At 42.9% G+C, this 20,279-nt stretch overlaps 1 protein-coding gene across 2 annotated transcripts in view; it reads right to left on the bottom strand.

Annotated features, from left to right (window-relative positions):
• Nucleotides 1-4,879: 4,879 nt before the first annotated feature.
• The window catches only part of LOC308703350 (uncharacterized protein), a 39,727-nt gene continuing 24,327 nt past the window's right edge, over nt 4,880-20,279 (bottom strand). For both annotated transcript variants that reach the window (XM_081386770.1, XM_081386769.1), the window contains exons 5-15: nt 19,848-20,013; nt 16,207-16,543; nt 15,697-15,856; nt 15,516-15,599; nt 15,312-15,440; nt 14,964-15,111; nt 10,854-11,394; nt 10,613-10,754; nt 9,929-10,018; nt 9,619-9,814; nt 4,880-9,533 (exon numbers count right to left, since the gene is read on the bottom strand). In XM_081386770.1, the coding sequence (XP_081242896.1) occupies nt 5,839-9,533; nt 9,619-9,814; nt 9,929-10,018; nt 10,613-10,754; nt 10,854-11,394; nt 14,964-15,111; nt 15,312-15,440; nt 15,516-15,599; nt 15,697-15,856; nt 16,207-16,543; nt 19,848-20,013 (5,688 nt within the window). In that variant the 3' untranslated portion in view covers nt 4,880-5,838. The remainder of the gene's footprint in view (nt 9,534-9,618; nt 9,815-9,928; nt 10,019-10,612; nt 10,755-10,853; nt 11,395-14,963; nt 15,112-15,311; nt 15,441-15,515; nt 15,600-15,696; nt 15,857-16,206; nt 16,544-19,847; nt 20,014-20,279) is intronic.

Genomic DNA, 20,279 nt, shown 5'->3' on the forward strand with positions numbered 1-20,279 from the left:
TCTCCTGCAGGGCCGCGGCGGTGCAGGGCTCCGGCTCACCGGACAGGCTCTCCTCCAGCTGGGAGAAGCCCGAGCTGCCCGAGCTGCCCGTCTCCGTCATGTGGCTCTGGATCATGTGCTGGAGGTACTCCACCTCGCTCATCTCCATCAGGCTGAACTGGCAGCTCGGACCCTCTGCCACGGACCCCGCCTCACACACGTGATGGTCCTCGGACGCGGCGCAGGCCACTGATGTGCTCATCCTGAAACACATCCACAGGCTCATGAACTCACATACCAACAGATCAGACTGACTCATTTACTATAGATAGATCACTATAGACAGATCAGACCGACTCATTTACTATAGATAGATCACTATAGACAGATCAGACCGACTCATTTACTATAGATAAATCACTATAGACAGATCAGACCAGTGGCGATTTCTTTAAGACTGCAAGGGAAGCTCGGCTTCCCCTATAATGTCAAAAAAATTAATGGTCAAATATGTACTATTGTGTTAACATTTTATTGACTAAAAATGCGTTAGAAAACGTTCATCTCAAAGACGAGTTCGTTCAGAATCAGCTACATACAGCAGGTCGGCTGACTCGATCTCCTTCTCATATATTCCCGTAGCGTCACAGACAGCGCATTTCCCTGTTGAAGCCCAGCGTCCGTTGACTTCTATGGAGCTGCTCTGAACAGTTTTTTTCAGCGCTTCGAAACTAGACGGTCATTGGATAAATGCTGCGATTATGTCCCGCCTACGGACGCTCAGCGTCTCTGGGGGTGAATGAGGAGTGGGCTGGCCCGGACTCCGGGCTTCCGCGTGATGATTGGAGGGGCTGCATCTCCTTTTGATTGACAGCGATTTCATACAATAAAAAGTCGCTGCCGCTGAAGCTGTTCGAGCTCAGTCCCATCGCGGATTTTTCAAGTGATAGTCAAAAGACAAACTGCTGCTACCTCTTTCTTGGTATTTGCTTGTCGAAATTGCTAGCCATTTTTCATAATACATTTCACACAATTATACATTCATACCTTTATTATATTATTACTTATCCTATTATATTTTTTATAATATTATTTGTAATAATTAAAACAATAAATATTAAAATAATTAAAAATAGCCTATATATTATTAGTAGTAGTATTATTATACTTTATTATATTGTTATTTATACCTTTATTATATTATTACATTTATACAATTATACCTAACTCTGCTGGCCATTGAGAGGACACTGGTCAAGTCACTGGAAAAGACACCTAGTTGGAACGATATAGGGTCACAGAGCATTTTCTTGAAAAGGAACGTTGGGCAGAATTTACGTATAAATAAATGGACAATTTTTATGATGTAGGCCGAAAATGAGCTTCCCCTCTTTGAAAGACCAGCAGCCGCCACTGGATCAGACCGACTCATTTACTATAGATAGATCACTATAGACAGATCAGACCGACTCATTTACTATAGATAGATCACTATAGACAGATCAGACCGACTCATTTACTATAGATAGATCACTATAGACAGATCAGACCGACTCATTTACTATAGATAGATCACTATAGACAGATCAGACCGACTCATTTACTATAGATAGATCACTATAGACAGATCAGACCGACTCATTTACTATAGATAGATCACTATAGACAGATCAGACCGACTCATTTACTATAGATAGATCACTATAGACAGATCAGACCGACTCATTTACTATAGATAGATCACTATAGACAGATCAGACCGACTCATTTACTATAGATAAATCACTATAGACAGATCAGACCGACTCATTTACTATAGATAGATCACTATAGACAGATCAGACCGACTCATTTACTATAGATAGATCACTATAGATAGATCACTATAGACAGATCAGACCGACTCATTTACTATAGATAGATCACTATAGACAGATCAGACCGACTCATTTACTATAGATAAATCACTATAGATAGATCACTATAGACAGATCAGACCGACTCATTTACTATAGACAGATCACTATAGACAGATCAGACCGACTCATTTACTATAGATAGATCACTATAGACAGATCAGACCGACTCATTTACTATAGATAGATCACTATAGACAGATCAGACCGACTAATTTACTATAGATAGATCACTATAGACAGATCAGACCGACTCATTTACTATAGATAAATCACTATAGACAGATCAGACCGACTCATTTACTATAGATAGATCACTATAGACAGATCAGACCGACTCATTTACTATAGATAGATCACTATAGACAGATCAGACCGACTCATTTACTATAGACAGATCACTATAGACAGATCAGACCGACTCATTTACTATAGATAAATCACTATATACAGATCAGACCGACTCATTTACTATAGATAGATCACTATAGACAGATCAGACCGACTCATTTACTATAGATAGATCACTATAGACAGATCAGACCGACTCATTTACTATAGATAAATCACTATAGACAGATCAGACCGACTCATTTACTATAGATAAATCACTATAGACAGATCAGACCGACTCATTTACTATAGATAAATCACTATAGACAGATCAGACCGACTCATTTACTATAGATAAATCACTATAGACAGATCAGACCGACTCATTTACTATAGATAAATCACTATAGACAGATCAGACCGACTCATTTACTATAGATAAATCACTATAGACAGATCAGACCGACTCATTTACTATAGATAGATCACTATAGACAGATCAGACCGACTCATTTACTATAGATAGATCACTATAGACAGATCAGACCGACTCATTTACTATAGATAAATCACTATAGACAGATCAGACCGACTCATTTACTATAGATAGATCACTATAGACAGATCAGACCGACTCATTTACTATAGATAAATCACTATAGACAGATCAGACCGACTCATTTACTATAGATAGATCACTATAGATAGATCACTATAGACAGATCAGACCGACTCATTTACTATAGATAAATCACTATAGACAGATCAGACCGACTCATTTACTTTAATGCATGTTATGTGTTCTAGACACTCACATACAAGTCTGGCTCCATTAGGTAGGCCTATGACAATTTACACAATCAAAACAGTTCTCAATGGATTAAAGTATCTGAATTTGTATTTTTTTTTTTTTGTCTCACTGAATATTCTGTTTAGTTCAAAAGTATGTAACATTAATTTAAATCGGTAAATGGGTTGTGGATGCCATTTCATGTAAACTTCTCCTGCTTTTACAGTAACGCTAGTAACAATAACTTGCCAACTATGGTTACTATGATGGTTTTGGAGTACTTTATTGAGACAAAAGACCCATTCACTTACAATTTAAACAGTTATCAAGGAAATTAAGATAGTATATTTAACCAAAAGACAGTCTTGCCGAAGGCCTCAACTTCTCGAGTTTTCCCGCCCTCACATCCCGGATTTAACAGCTGACTAAATCTATCACGACCATTAATAACAGAATTAATTAAGCACATAATGCCTCCGATTCGTGAGTCAAATGTGGAGAGTGTGAACACCCCGGTGAACCCGGGTTACGAGCGCCTGAGGAGGGCTTACCTGACACTGGGCGGCGGCGGACGCTGAAGACGGGCAGCGGTTTGCCCCGCTAGTGACGTCACTCACCCGCGGTCCGTCGATTTAAATAAAATACATTTATTTATTTTGACTCAATCACGCGATTTGCTTGAAATAACGTATATATTAAACCTGGAAAGACCCATGAACAGCAATATGTTCATCATCTTTTAGGCAAAGATAGCATATTTTATATACGCAAATCACACAATGACCAAGTCACGAGGATTAACATATTTTTATAAATGTAAATTTTCTTTAACAACACCCAAATGAAAGGATTTCTATTTGTGACTAACTACTTAATTATGACACTAAAAAATATTAACAATAAAAAAAGTGTCAAAACTGCGAAATTGTATGAACTGTTGAATGTAGCGTAATCTACTCTGTACAGTGAATTGTGTATTACTGTATTTATATATTTCCCTACAATTTGTTTTATTGTCTTCCATTTTCTTTTTTTAATGCTGGCATCCATTGTTTCTGTATTTAAGTTTGTTTTGTTAATTGTAGGCAAAAGTAAACTTTGCTCATTTGATTCATTCTTTCTTTCAACAGTTCTTCATTAGCTTTTTTTTATTTCTTTTTTACTTTTAAAAGCCTATGACACGTATTTGCAATTGAACTTTTATAGTAGGGATGTAACAATATATAGCGTCACAATATATCGCAATACAAAAATGCAAAAATATGTATCGTGGATAGTGATATTCTGTATAGTTCACCCAAAATACTATATAATTATACTATATAAATTACTATATATAAAAAAATCAAGTTTTCAGAGTTTTGGTGTCACTACTACATTAAACTACAATATATAATGTTGAATATGATGTATAATAATGCAAATGGGGGAATATCAGTGTGTCCTGATAAAGCCAAATGCCTGATGTTCCCAGTAAAAGTGTCCTACATTATTTTAAATATATCCAGTCAGTGACAGAGTAAAGCATATTCATCTACAATAATTCAGTATTTTCATCTTCAGAATCATGAATATTGTTATTCTGGTGTCTCTACTGTCCTGTGCATTGGGTTTCAGCACCAAGTCCAAACCTATTAATTTATACGTACCATTTAAAACCAAATTTACCATTTTAATCAACAGTAAAAAATGATAACGTTTTATCATATGTCTTGGAGTGTCGCAATAATATGGTATCGTGAGTTCAGTATCGTGATAAGTATCGAATCAGGACACGAGGGTCTCGTTACACCCCTAGTCCTTATTGTCTGAAATATGTCCAACCAAAAACAACTTGATTCAATGAAGATATACTATCCATGCATTACAAAACTGAGATGTCATTTTAATATGAATATAGTAACATTTAAAGAGGCACTCCAACCAAAAATGTAAATTCTGCCATAATTTATTAATCTATGATCGTTCTTTTATCTGTGGAACAAAAAGATATTTTGAGAAATGTCTCTGGGTTTTTATTTCTGTCCATACAGTGGAAGTTAATTGGCTCACAATGTTCTTCAACATATCTTCTGTGGTGTTCTGCAGAAGCACACGGGGTGAGTAAATGATGACAGAGTTTGTATTTTTGGGTGGCGTATCCCTTAGAAAAACACACACAATTACAGATCATTAAGTGCACTGGTCAGACATTGTGGTTCAGTTCTTTACTAAATGAAATCAGTGGAAATAGACAAGGTTCCCTTTTTTGAAATACGGAATTACTTACAAATGTACATTTAGAAAAGTACTTAAAAATCTATGAACATAAATGTACATTGCTGTTTATAGCTCATGAGAACATCTTTATAATGGCAAGAGATAAAAAAATAAAAATAAAACGTTCACAGACTTTTGTCAGTAGTTTACATGAACATGTCCTGCTTCCACAAAACAAATCAAAGTTTATTTTTCAGCAATCAACTTAAAGTTAGTTGATATGGCAGGATGAACAAACCTTCAATCTTTCGAGAAACACCAAACAGATGAATCAAAAAACTGCTGCACTTTCCAGAACAATGTTTTCTGATTGAGATCTATCAATGTACAGGCTTATAACAAGATCAGCCTATGCTTGAACCTCCGGTCTTGTTCCTTTATTGCGCAAACATCTGCACCTTGAGGTCCACCTATAGCATGTGCAGTGTACACCTCGCCTGCCCAGCCCAACCCTGCTGATCCGCTGCCATCACCGGAGCACAGTCTGCAGCCGTGAGCTCTTCCCTTCCCTCTTTGAAAATCTGAATCAATGTCTCCACTGTTTTCCTTCTGTTGTGTCGACTATCTCCACATATTTGCCCTATTTTCCCCTCTAAATCTGGCGCTCCGTCCTCGTGGCCTCCGGCATGCTTGTCCATAACTTCTGTCCCGAACACTCGGGTCCGCTGGCCTACTCTCATACCCTTCCTCCGGGAGTAAACCTTCGGAGTCGTCACGCTGCGGATGTGTAAAGCTGTTGCCCATGCTTGGCTTCTCTTCACGAGTGCTGTCCTGCACAGCGTGGCCTTGTCTCGCGTCAGGCGGTCCCTGTGCCCGTTCACACTCGCTGTGGGAGTTGTGCCTGTGCACCTGGGAAGCGCTCGGATTAATCGGACCTCCAGGTGGAGTGGGGAGTAGAGGACCGGGTCGTCTTAAAGGGCGTATGTTTGTCTGTCTCGGTTGGCGCTCAAACGGTGCAGATGGTTGCCCTAACTTTTGAATCTCGCATGGATTTTGATGTAGTGTTTTTTTAAAATGAGTGGTAGTGGAATGGTTGGGAAAACCAGATGAATGGGCTTCATTATGCTCATCGAAGCGCTCACAACTCTGAGGTGAAGGTCTTCTCGGTCCATGTAAATCAGGAGATGGTTCTCTTTGGCCCAGAAACTGCTGTGGAGAATCAAAGCGAGGTCCCCTCATCTGTTCATTCATTTGATGACCCCTTGCAAAAAACGTCCCACGGACGCCCCTTCTGTGTCCTCTAAACCCTCTTGGTGGACCTTTGATTTCAGGGTATCGCTGTCCCTCAAACGGGCTGTGCGGGTCTTGAGCGTGTGTCGGAGCCCGTCTTGGAAAACAAGTCTGAGTTCTTGGACCTTCTGCCTCCTCTGCAAACGTCTGAGGACAGTCAGGGCTTTGTGGTTCACACATATCTTGGGGAGAAGCATGTCCACTTGCTTTAAAGCCCGAGGACTGGCCCAAGCGAGGCCGTCTCGGTTTCCTCATGGACGCAGGCGGGTGCTCTCCTGATGGCTCCCACTCGTCAAACGGGGACGGGTGGAAACGCTCTCTGCGATCGGGAGGCCTGAAATCGCCCTTGTGCACAGGGACAGGCCCTAATATTGACTCTCTTGGCTGAAACTGGACAGATTCATCCTTAAGAAAGTTTTGCCCCTGCATGTAAGATCTAAACCTTTTGTGAGATAATCTACCAGTTTCAGGTTCTTCAGGAAAATTGCCTTCATGTGACTGGGCAGGCCTGGGTTTCGGAGTTTGAAGGACCTGGTCGTTCTCTTCGTGTGGAAATCTCCTGAGCATGTGTTGTGGATGTTTTTGGTGCTTAAACTTCTCATGCTCCCATGAGGAGAACTCCTCCTCTTTTTGAGATGCACTAGGTTGACCGTCGTGCACAAAAAAGCCGCCTCTTTTATTTCGAGGCAGTTCTCCGCAGTTGAACTGATCAGAGTCAGGTTGAGATAAACGTCTGTTTTGCGAATGGAAAGCCCTTTGAGTGTAATCTCCTGAATGTAATTTGTCGGTCTCATTCTGTAAATAATTTGACCTTTGAACTGACGGCATGCCTCTCTTTTGCTCAATCTGGCCAGGCTCAGGAAAGTGAGCCGTTCGGTTGTGTGGCGGCGGGTTAGACTCATGGGGGAAAGCGTCAGTCTGGAATGTGTGTGTCTGTGATGCTGGTGTAACTCTGTGTAAAGGCAGGTCAGTCTCGGGCAGTAGTGGTCCTCCTTTAGAAGACGAGTCAGTTCTGCTTGGGGGCAAACGATCTCTCATTTCAGATCGGCTGGAGAACGGCTGGTTTTTGTCAAATGACTTTTTTAATAGCAGCGGAGAACAATCTGGATTCTGGAATGTCTGAAGTCTCTGATCAGCCTCATGCTTTCTATTTAAAGAACCAGCTTGCTGAACCCCTGCCAAATGTTTGTCTTTCCCAGTGCTCTCACTGTGTCCTGATGTGTGCTGCATTCCTGGCACCGGGTCAGATTCCTGCAGTGAGGACTGAGCGCTGCGCTCTGAGGGCGGGCCGGGCTCTTGCTGCTCGGTCTTTCGGGACGGGCCGCTGTCGTCCAGCGCAGACCGGTCCCTCCGGCTGGAGCGCGAGGGCGTGGAGTGACGGCTCCTCCTCCGGTACCGCGAGGGTGAAGACGAGTCCCGGTGGTGGTGCCGATGACGTGTCCTTGAAGACGCCTCTCTCCTTCGGTCGCTGTAACTCCCCCGAGAGGAGCGCTCTGCAGACGGCCTGCTTCGGTGGGGTTTCTCCGGGACGTCCTTCGAGGCTCTAGCTGTGTGCGATGCTCTTGAAGACGCTCGGTCTCTGTGGTCTGGCTTGTGTTCGGCCCATGACCTCCTTCTTGACGAACCACATGTGCTCGATGTGGACCTTCTCCTGCCTCCTTTTCTGTCTGTACTGTCTGAACGTGAGCATTTTGTGTCCTGTAGTTGTGCAGTTTCTGGTGTCCCTTCTTTTGGCTTTTCCAAAATAGAAGCTACTTTCTCTTTCTTTGTGATTAATGATTTGTTTAGCACTATATTCTTGCTCTCTTCCAGGTTTAATAATTTTTGTGCACTCTCTTTTGCTATAGCTTCGCATTCAGCAACATCAAATTGCACATCCTGGCTTGCTTTTCGACACATGCGTGGATCCCTATTCTGATTAATCATTGGACAATAGGGTGTTTTCTCTACTTCTTCCTCTTCCTCCCTACCGAACGCTGTTGGTGGCGACATCAGAGCATCAGAGACTGAGAAATGGGCCATGGAAACACCAATGGCCTCCTTCTGAAGGCGAAGACTTTCCGTCTGTTCTTCTAACTGTCTTTTCTGTTCCTCTATCTGCCTATTCAACTCCTCAAGAATTCTTTGCTGCTCAGATAATGTTGTACTTGAGATTTTATCATTGTAATGGGGAACTTTATGTTCAGAGATGGTGGGTTTGTGAGGTAAAGAGTTATTTGTGAGGTAATTTTGCATCTCCTCGAACACAGTCTCATCCTCTGGATCATATGCTACATCACTGGTCACCATAGAGGATTCTTCCGTATTGTTAGCCTCTGACGATTTGGGTATATTATTTCTGACAGTATGAATATTAGCAACTGCACTGTACTCTTCCTCTGGGTCATACGGTCTATCATCATCATCATCGTCACAGAGGGCTGCAGATGAAACTTTAGGCTCCACAACTTGGGTGGGACTAAAAGTAACCAGGGCCCCATTAGACATAGCCGGATCATACTCCTCGGGATCGTAAGGCCTATCATCACCCAACTCCATTGGATCCTCCTCATGTTTGCACATCTGTTGAGAAGGCTGAACCGTATCTGTCGACGAGCTTATATTACACTCTGTGGCATCAGAGGGTTGTTTCTTTTGACCAAATAACGTGTTAAGGATGGTCTGAAGTGGGGTGGTATTGGTGGAGTCTTTGGATGGGCCCGCATTGACAGAAGGGGTGGGTTTCGACACAGAAAACACACTCGGGAGAGACGATAGGGCACCCAGAGAGCATGATGAGTCTGGTAACCCAACTGAAGGTAAAGATCCACAAGGATTTGAGTTGAGGAAGATATCAGCATCACAACCCTTAACGTTACGTGGAGCAAGATCATTTAGTGGGGTGGGTTTGCTGGTTTCCTTTTTATCCACACAAATCAAGGGCCTAGACTTCTTTTCACCAACATCTTGTGGCAATCCCTCAAGACGCTTCATTTTCTGACAGACTGCTAACCCCATTAGGATATTAGGGTGATCCTGTTCAAGCCCTAAGAGAAGTCATAACATAAAACGGTCAAAATCATTGTCACCTGATGTCGAAACAGATCAGTATGTAATATGAGCAGGATATACCTGGTCCCTCTATTGGAAGAAGTGCCGCTGGGATGGACTGTTTTGTAGAGAGCGGAATGAGGTAAAGATCTTTAATGTGTTTACAAATATTGGAAACAACCCCAAATCTCCTACGACTATTGAAATATGAGAACAGGGACACATATGCAACCTCCTCTTCTTCAGAGGCTGGGTGAAACCGGATTAATGACAGCTCCTGTATTCAAAGAAATAGTGCAAATAGATTTGATCATGGGCATTTACCTACAGTAAATAACGTGCATTTAATATATCAATATTATTAATAATAAATTTGAGGTCATGGGCTTACCTTTGCCTCTGATGTCTTTATCAAATCAACATATTCCCAGACAGTTTGAGGCAATATCCTGCCTCCGACTTGTATAGTGTCTGGTAAGTCCTATACAGAGAAAATGCATACATGTAACACCCACTGGCCACATTTACACCACCTGTCATATACAGCATACTTCCAGAAAATAATTAGTACCAAAAAAAGATTGTTAATGTTTTTGAAAGAAGTCTCTTCTGCTCACCAAGGCTGCATTTTTTACAATAAAACAGTAATATTGTGAAATATTATTACAATTTAAAAATGTCTGTTCTCTATGTGAATATATAGTAAAGTGTAATTTATTCCTGTGATCAAAGCTGAATTTTCAGCATCATTACTCCAGTCTTCAGTGTCACATGATCCTTCAGAAATCACTCTAATATGATGATTTGATACTCAACAAACATTTATGATTATTATCAGTTGAAAGCAGCTATTTAAATGTTGATTTCTGGATTCTTTGATGAATAGAAAGTTCAAAAGAACAGCATTTATCTGAAATAGAAAGCTTTTGTGTATTTTTAATCAAATAAATGCAGCCTTGGTAAGCAGAAGAGACTTCTTTTAAAAACATTAAACATCTTACAGATCAAAAACTTTTGAATTGCAGTATATTTAAATAATACCAATAATAATTCAGTTATGTTTAAAAAGACCCACCTCTTTCAGAAAGTCAGGAGAGCCAGAAATTAAGTATCCCTTTGTGACGAATTTGGCCACAGTTGGCATGTTAAGAAAGCCTTTCCATAAAATGTTCTGTTTAGATAAAAACTGTCTTGTTCCTTTATCACAATCTCCCCGCCTTGAAAAAGAAAACCACATGATTAGAATGCATTTGTGCCATTTGTTTTAGCAATTATTGTATTATTTATTGTTATGTCCAAGAGATGTGTGCGTGGACCTTGTGGTTGAGCCGTATGAAGCGCCCAGTGAAGCTGGCGAAGGCTTGGTGAGGATAGACTTGGGCATCGGAGCGGGCGGGTGTACGGATACATGTGGTGTGTGTGTCTCTTTAACCGGCTCCAGCACAGGACTGGCTGGCTGCGGGTGCTGGTGTATGGACACATGTGGTGTGTGTGTCTCTTTAACCAGCTCCAGCTCCAGCACAGGCTTGGCTGGCTGCGGGTGCTGCTGTGGGGTGGACACACACTCTGGGCCCGCAGACGAGGGCAGGGTCTGCCGGTACTGTGCTGTACGAGGATCTCTCCGTGAGAGGGGCACAGTGGGAACTGCAGGAATCAGGACAGGAGAGAAGTCTGCAGCTGGCACCTGGGAGTCGAGTTCCTCTGCACTGGGAGAAGCAGGAGACTCGATGACGGCAGACTCCAGCGCTTCAGCGTTCACGTCCACAACACATGAAGACTGATCCTTTTCTGTGTCATCCTTCATCGTCTTCATCTTGGGTTTCTTGGTTTCAGGATCATTATCAGATGATACTTGGCCTGCAGGTAAGACATCTTTAAGTAACAAATTATACTGTGGCAACTTTATAACTGTTTTTATTTTTGATTTTCTCTGGCCTTTTGCTTGACATGATATTATTTGTTGAGTCTGTGAAGGGGTCATCGGATGCAAAACCGTACTCGGTTACTTACGTAACCTTGGTTCCCTGAGAGATAAGGGAACGAGTATTGCATTGCAAACGCTATGCAAACGCTATGGGAAAACTCATTTTCTCGAGAATATTGAAGCCTTTATTTTAAAACGCAGTGCAGCTGCACAGCGAGCACATCATAGCTGGTTGAAGCATGCGGATTGGCTGTGCTGCGGCAACTGCACGAACCTATGGCAATCCAGCAAGGACGCGCAATCCAATCAGAGCGCTTGCCGCCTTGCTCGCTTTGAGCACGCCAATATGGGCGTGGCTAAAGGGTATAAATTCGACAGAATTCGCCATAGGGACAGGTTAAATCAACTGAAGCGAAGCACCTGACATGAGCAAAATAGCACAGCTGGCAACGCAATACTCGTTCTCTCTCAGGGAACCGAGTTTACGTAAGTAACCGAGTACGTTCCCTTTCGAGAACGGTTCACTCGTATTGCGCTGCAAACGCTATGGGAATCCATTTTGAAACGCCGTGCTATTAGCAGATGACTACTCTGAATGTTGTCCAGGGAGCCCGAGACTTATAACAGTAGTCTGAATCATCGGGGACCAGAAGTGTAGGGTCCTAAGATGTATTATACTGCATACAGTGATTAGTGCAGAGGGCCACCGTGGGGGAGCCTCGGATGTACATAGGTCTGGAGCCGTAGGGGCCAGGGTCCTAAATGGAGAGGACTTGTGCCTGCAGGGCAGGAAACTAAGTTGTAGAATTTAGCAAATGAGGACGGTGCAGACCAGCCGGCCACCGCACAAATGTCTTCTATAGGTACTCCCCTGAGGGGCTTCAGATCAGCCGACTGGAGTGGCTCGAAGGGAGGTCCCTTGAGGCCCTGAAGGACCATGGACAGGTTCCAAGCCGGCACCGAAGGTGGCCGAGGCGGATTAAGCCTCCTGGCTCCTATTAGGAAACGAACAATCAGGTCGCTTTTACCCAGGGAAGAACCAGCCACCGGCGAGTGGAAAGCTGCTATAGCTGCCACGTACACTTTGAGCGTGAAGGGGGAACAGTCCGCGTCCAGCAGCTCTTGAAGAAACATGAGTACCCTCGGTACGTCACAGTCATGTGGGTCCAGGTTCCGAGCTGAGCACCAGCTGGAGAACACTGACCATTTAAGATGGTAGAGGTGTCTAGTAGACGGTGCTCTCGCCTCCATTATGGTGTTCAGGACTCCCTCTGGGAGGTCCTGGGGTACCCGTTGAGGGAGGGCCCACAGGTTGGGACAGGGGTGCCAGATTGTCCTGTTCACCTGCGTGAGGAGATCCTTCCTCAGCGGGATAGGCCACAGAGCTGTCACTGACAGCTGCATCAGCTCTGGGAACCAGATCTGGGTCCGCAAGAGGGGGGCTACAAGAAGGACTGCACACTTGGTGTCCCTGATCCGTTTGATGATCTGAGGGAGCATCGAGACCGGAGGGAATGCATAAAGGGGGCGGCTGGGCCACTTGTGGGCCAGCGAGTCCTTACTCTTCGAGAAGAAGATTGGGCATTGAGAGTTGTCTTCTGAGGCGAAGAGGTCAACCTCTGCCTTGCCGACGACTTCCCACAATAGAAGAACCGCCTGGGTGTGGAGAGACCATTCCTCTGGGGGAACGTTGTCTCGGGATAACATATCTGCCCCTTGGTTCAGCGTGCCCGGCACATGATCCGCCCTGAGTGAGCGCAGGTTGGCGTGAGCCCATAACAGGAGCTGCTCGGCCATGGTGTACAGGTTGCGAGACCTGAGACCGCCCTGGCAATTTATGCAGGACACCACTGCAATGTTGTCCATTTGGACCAAGACGTGGTGTCCCGCCAGATGTGGAAGGAAGGTTTTCAGGGCTAGAAAAACCGCTCTCAATTCGAGACAGTTGATGTGTTGGCGTCTCTCCGAGCTTGACCAGAGGCCGGAGGCAGGCCTGCCCTCGTACAGGGCTCCCCAACCGGAGTTGGAAGCGTCTGTCAAAATAGCCTTCCTTTTCGAAACCAGACCCATGCTCACACCCAGCTGGTACCAGTTGGTGTCTTTCCTGGGGGCCAGGGCTTTGATACAGCGCTCGTTTACCCTGATGCGTAAGTGGCTTGAGCGCATGAGCTGGAACCTGTGGTTTTAGTCACAGCTGAAGGGGGCGCATACGCAGTAGGCCTAGTTGGAGTACTGACGATGCAGAGGCCATGAGGCTCAGGGCCCTTTGAAACGTTCTGAGCGGTGTGAGAGAGCACACTTTGAACGAGGCAGCGAGACGCTGGATAGAGAGAGCCTGGTCCAGTGTGGGCCATGCTCTCATATGAACGGAGTCGAGAACTGTTCCCAGTAAATTGTTGGCTAGGGGACAGCATACTCTTAGAAAGGTTCCCTCTGAGCCCAAGGCATTCCAGATGGCCGAGGAGCCAGGCTTTGTGAGTAAGAGCCTCCGCCTCCGACTGGGCCAGTATGAGCCAGTCGTCGAGGTAATTCAGAATGCGCATTCCCCGCTGTCTCATGGGGGAGAGAGCAGTATCCATGCACTTTGTGAACATACGAGGCGCTAGGGACAGTCCGAACGGTAGGACTGTGTACTGATATGTCTGCCCCTCGAAGGCGAATTTCAAGAATGGCCTGTGACAGGGGTTTACTTGGATATGAAAGTAAGCATCTTTCAGATCTACTGAGAAGAACCAGTCGTGAGCATCCTGAATGGCCGTACCATGAGGGCCTTGTTCAGGTGTCTGAGATCTAAAATGGGCAGTTGCACATTATCATTTAAAGAGACATGCACCGAAACTGGTCGCTGTGAACAGAGCTGTTTTTGAGGAGGTAAAGGCTGTTGTTTTACACAACCATTGAAGAGTTTTAACCAAAGTATGTTACAAACTTTACATGAAGACCCTAAAGAAACATACCAACTTGTGGAAAATGGGCATCCGATGACCCCTTTAAGACATCTTTTTATTCAAGCTTTTAATTTATAATTTATTATGGTGTATTTTTTTATGTATTTTTTTTTTCTCCTTGTTTGATTTATTTTGTTCTGTACATGCTACATGCAAAAATAAAATGTATTATTATTATTATTATTATTACTATTATTATATTACAGATTGCTATTGTTCTGGATAATGATTGGTAAATACAGCTATCCAGTCATTTTAAAATATATGTCAAGTAGATATAACATACATATCTTATTGTGTATATCAAGTCATTTTTAAATATAGTAACAGTTCTGACGTGCAACACCTGTACTGGGAAAAACAGGCCAACACTGAACCAGATTTTATCAGATGGATGCTACTTCATGAATTTGCTTTTAAAAAATTATGTTTAATTACACTGTGAAATCTACGCACAGCCTCCCATTCCTTCCTGATTAAAGACATAAATCTCCAGGAAAGCAGTGCATGTAAAGTTTTTTTTCTTTCTCAATATGTGTTTGAGAAGGTCCTACCGGTACATATCCTGCAGTTTAGGTCAAAGAGATGGTGTTTATGCTCTGTTGTGGAGTCTCTCAACATGCTGCCGATCACAGCTGGAGCATCTGCGCTCGTGTCCCTCGCAGGAGTCGGCTTCAGTCGAGACACACACGGCTTCTCTTCCTGAGGACACACGAATGCTTTAATGCTAAACTGATCAGAGGAACAGAAATGGCACTGTGCTCTAGCAGTGAAGAAGAAAATCTCCAATATACTCTTGAGATTGTGTAACCAAACTGCAGTGGAGGATCTGCAATGTGTTTGTCAAAGTCTTTTGCTAACTTTGTCAAGAATGGATCTAGAAGTGGACACGATCGACTCACTGAGGTAGTGTTGGTGCTCTCTCCGATCATCTCTTCCTCATGAGGAGCAGCAGGAGGAGCTTTCTCCACACCCACAGAACAAACGGGTGAGGACGAGTCCTCCTCCACAGACGGGACAGCAGCGGATTCCTGTGGAAAACAGTCAAAAACTGAAACACTCTACAATGACTTACATGAACTCTTTTGTGACAAACAATTCTTTACCTCAACACATGTCATTTCCTGCTGACTCAAATTAATGAGCCTGACTGAAGGCATGTTTCCCTTCAAAACCTGATGACACAGTTCCTGAAAACATCAACAGAATAAATATACAACTTCACACATTATAAAAACAACATTTAAACCAAGTAACTTTGTGTACAAAGAAAATGTATGAAAAAACCTTGTTTTTGGGATCTTTCAAGCTGAGGACGAGGCACTGGTATTTATTCTTATACTCCTCGTCTGTGGTGTAGCACACATTGAACATCTCCTTCTCCATGTCCACAGCCAGCTTTTCAATTTCATTTTCAGATATGTTCAGATCATCACTCTGATTAAACCTAAACAAAAAGATAAAAGATTATATGTTTCATTTTTAAGCAGCCCTACAGGAGCACTTACGGCACACGCTAGGCTGCTTCCGAACACTGAACAGATGAGACCCCGCTTCCAAAGCGTGATTGCAGACTTGAATTTAGTTCATCACATCACACACTGAGCGTGAGACACGTTAAGGGTTAGTATTCACAAGGAAATGTTGGTACGTTTCAGAAAGTGATCTTGCGGGCTACATGGCCTTGTGTTTGACATGCTCTAGGGTACAAGACAACTACTCTATGACTTCAAGAGCTGATGAAGGTGGTGCCACTAATTAACATTTAGTTTAAATGAAGACATGTCTTTCTCTAACCTGAGCAAGACTCTACTGAGCTCGCGGCGCATGTTCTGTCTGATCAGGAGAGGACTGTCCGGCGCCGGGTCGTCCGCCGAGGGTCTGCGGCTCGGAGACTCCGCAGGTTTGCTGCACTCGGAGGGCTTCTTGGAGGACGCCACAGGGCTTCTACTGAGAGCCCCTTTGAGCAGCTCCAGGCGTGGAGAGCCTGGCATGGTTTTCTTGGCTCTCGCTGGAGTGGACCTCTTGATGAGCGGGGCTGTGGGAGTCTCCTCAGGGGAGGGCCGGTCCCGGGGCGGGTCTGGAGATTGGGCTGTGCTGGTACTGCACTCGACCTCAGCGGGGTCTTTAATGGCTGGAGAGAAGAAAACAGAAGAGAAGGATATACAGATTTAAAACACAAGAAGCGTTTGGGAACACACACAATTGATGTATTTTAAAAAGTCTGGGTAAGGACGCTTTTAAGAAGCAAGCCCATTATGGGACTAATTATTAAATCTTTTTATAAAAATATTGTTGCTTTAAAAACTTCACTGTTTGCTGGAAAACTGGGCTCACCAATCAGTAGTTGCACATTTGTGCTTCAGCGCATTCATTGCTCCTACATGTTCAGACATTTAGGGCACTTTCACACTCGGTCACACAACTTGACCAAATCCTACACCGCCATTAATGGTCCGCTGATGTGATTTAGGACTTTGGCTTGATCTCCACGGTCTGCTCAACAGATGTGTGTATCATTCGCCAATCAAAGCGGAGTCTGTGCATTCAGCATTTAGGTGTTCAAAAACAACACTGCAAAACCCAACTGTACATACTGACCTCATGTAATGAGCTTGACCTCAATTCAATGTGTACTGTCGCACAAATAACTATTGTAGTATATTAGGTAAACTTCTGCTTTTAACAAAATCTTTTCAGTAAAATAATAAGACACTTTAAATCAGCTAAACTGACTGTTCCACGAAATGTTTCAACCTCAACAGACATTGGCAAAATCCACCGGTGAAAGCTTCGTCAACGCAACGAGACCACGACAAAAACATGCAGCTTCTTCTACAACACAACTGTTTTCATTACAACGCGATCTACAAATGGGCATCTCTTGGCAAACATCTGCTCTTCTGCGCTTCTCATGTGTGTGTGGACAGGGGCCTGTTTATGAGAGCTTGCATGTTTTCTAACATAAGGCTTTTCTACAAATCAAAACTCTTGTACCTGAATACATGAGAAAGCTACACACAACACAGAAACATAAAAACATCGGCAGATCACCCTGTTTAAATGGCACCGACGCTGTGTTTTGTAGTGTGTGCAAATTTCCTTGTTTGTGCTTCATGTGAAGTGGAACAAAACAGGATCTAAATTCATGCATTACTGCTGGTGCTTTAAAGAGATGACATGCTGTAGAAGTGCATTCAGAGGAGGTATTTTATTGTTATATTAAAACACTAAAATAGAAATAAATGCATGATCAATTTTGGGGATTTTTGACAAATTATTGGTGAAGAAATGAATCTTTTAAAAGCATGAAATATAACACACTGTGGCAGCACTTGATCTTAGCTGTGGATTCTAGCATTTGACCAGTTAGTCCATTTAACACAGTGCTTTGACAATGATGTCCCTGTTTCATAAGCGGCTGTGTAAGGGTGTATTCACACCTGCCTCGTTTGGTTCGATTGAATCGAACTCTAGTTCGTTTCCCCCCTTGGTGCGGACCTTTTGGGCAGGTGTGAATACAGCAATCGAACTCGGGTGCGGACCAAACAATCGAACCGAGACCCAGCTGAAGAGGTGGTCTCGGTACGGTTCCAAACGAACTCTGGTACGGTTCGTTTACGGTGTGAACATGAACCGACCCAATTGCAAAAAACTGCTCCTTTTTATTTGACTGCTCTTATGAGGATACTTAACAAAACGGACATTTTGGCATAATGGTGTCTAAAGCGAGCGAGCTAGAGCGCGCGCACGGCAGAGAGAGGGAGCGAGAGACCTTGTGTGTGTGTGTGTGTGTGTGTGTGTGTGTGTGTGTGTGTGTGTGTGTGTGTGTGTGTGTGTGTGTGTGTGTGTGTGCGCTAGTGTGCCTCACGAAGCGCATGTAACGACCCAAGCAATCAATTGTAAGTGCGGCCGGGCTTTTATCTATACCATATAGTTTCTTCATATTGCGTTTGTAGAGAATAACACCAAATCAGTAAAATAACAAATATTACATTACGAAATATCTCTATGCTGAGCCTGTTTGTGCACTTCCTGCTTTTCCCTGCTTGAGAATTCCTGTCCAATGAATGGACGACCTTAGCACACGTGTGGTTTTGTTTACACATTTTGGTTCACTTGCAAAAAGAGCAGTGTGAAAGCGAACCGTACCAAACAAAAAAAATCAACATTCTATTTGGTCCGGACCAAAGCAAGTGAACTATCGGACTTTCCTGGTGTGAATACACCCTAAGATTTCTCCAAATAAAAGAGTCTGTAATGTGGCCACACTGTGCAGATTTGCTCAAGTTCAAGCCCAGCTTGGAAACAGCAAACCCCAACATTCTTCCAATTTTTTTTAAAGCTTTATTTCTAAAGCGCATTATACAATTCAGACTGTTTCAAAGCAGCTTTACAGAGATGACAGGAAAATAATGATCCAATGAAGAAATGCACACAGAATTCATTTCTGCTGTAAAGCAGCTCTAAAAAAAACAATGTCACTGATCAGCTTAAGTCACTTCAGTGTTAATTTAGTTCTGTTGATTAACTGTGTAAAGTTCATCAATTCTTAAATGAGTTAATTTAATCTATAAAGCAGTTATGTAGAAAACAGTGATGTCATCATCGGTTCAGTTCTCATCCAATAGTGTCAGTGCAGTCAGATCAATAATATTGATGAATATTAAAAAATGACTATTAAATGGAGGAATCTGTAAATACTGACCTTGAAATATGATCACCCAACAATTATGTCTCTCCAATGAAAAAAATTAGCTGAGTAGCGTGTGTGTGTGTGTGTGTGTGTGTGTGTGTGTGTGTGTGTGTGCGTGCGTGAGTGTGTGAGAGACGGAGCATGTTTACATACACCATCACGCTGATAACTACAAAAAAAAAGTTTAATGAAAACAAAAAAGCGCATTATTGATTTATATGCAAAACCAATAACCCAGCAACAAGAAAAGAGTTTATAATGCTTTAAAAAATATGAGTATTGACGAGACAAGGTACGTGACAAGAGTTTGTGATAAATATGTGAGTGGTGTTAAATAATGCATCAAAACCCACAAAGTACTGCAAAATGTCCCGAGATGAGAAAACATTTTTATAATCTCTTGGGTGAAGAAATAGTCAAGGAATAGTAATATATTTCCTCCTCCCAACTGAAACATGGCTGGAGGCACTTAAATCTGCAGTACAGATGATTTCCACACTTTTAAGAAGACTTAAAAACACAGGTTAAGGAGTTTAAATGCTGGGCGAAATCGGGGAAAATGGCAAAACCCTGGCTGCGTCGATCGTTTTACGCTAAAGCCATGTATGACTGTACACAGATAAAGGACAAGAGTTGCCATGTTTACATGAGCATGTGCACTGGCGGCTTATGAATGTGTGTGTAAATGCGCTCAGAGAGAGAGCATCTGCTCGTGTCTGTGAAGAGAGCACATGATACGTACTGGGTTTGTAATCTAGAGCAGGAGTTGATGATGTGGTTGGCAGCTCAGGGTCTGAACACAGTGGCTCTTCATTCACTTCTTCTGGCTTGCTCACACGCTCTTCCTGTGCAGGCGTCTTACTGATCTTCACCTTGAAAAGCTTTGCAAGAAATGACCGTTTCTCGCTCTGAAATGTGAAAGCATAGTTTACATAGTTAATAGTTAACACTGGTTACAGAGAGAAACTCAATTCAAAAAGTGATTCAAAATGTGATTCCACAACATAAGTGTATTTTTCTTTTCTTTTTATTAATTTAAACGTATTACATTCTTTTAAAGTGACAATAGTTTACTTCACCACATACTACACATACATACGTATTTGTGTGTTATATATACACTGTCTATATATATTTTATATATACAAATAAACAAACGTACACATACAGTATA

Source organism: Scardinius erythrophthalmus (genome assembly GCF_964197995.2).
Source record: "Scardinius erythrophthalmus genome assembly, chromosome: 15".
In the NCBI taxonomy this organism is placed as follows: Eukaryota; Metazoa; Chordata; class Actinopteri; order Cypriniformes; family Leuciscidae; genus Scardinius; species Scardinius erythrophthalmus.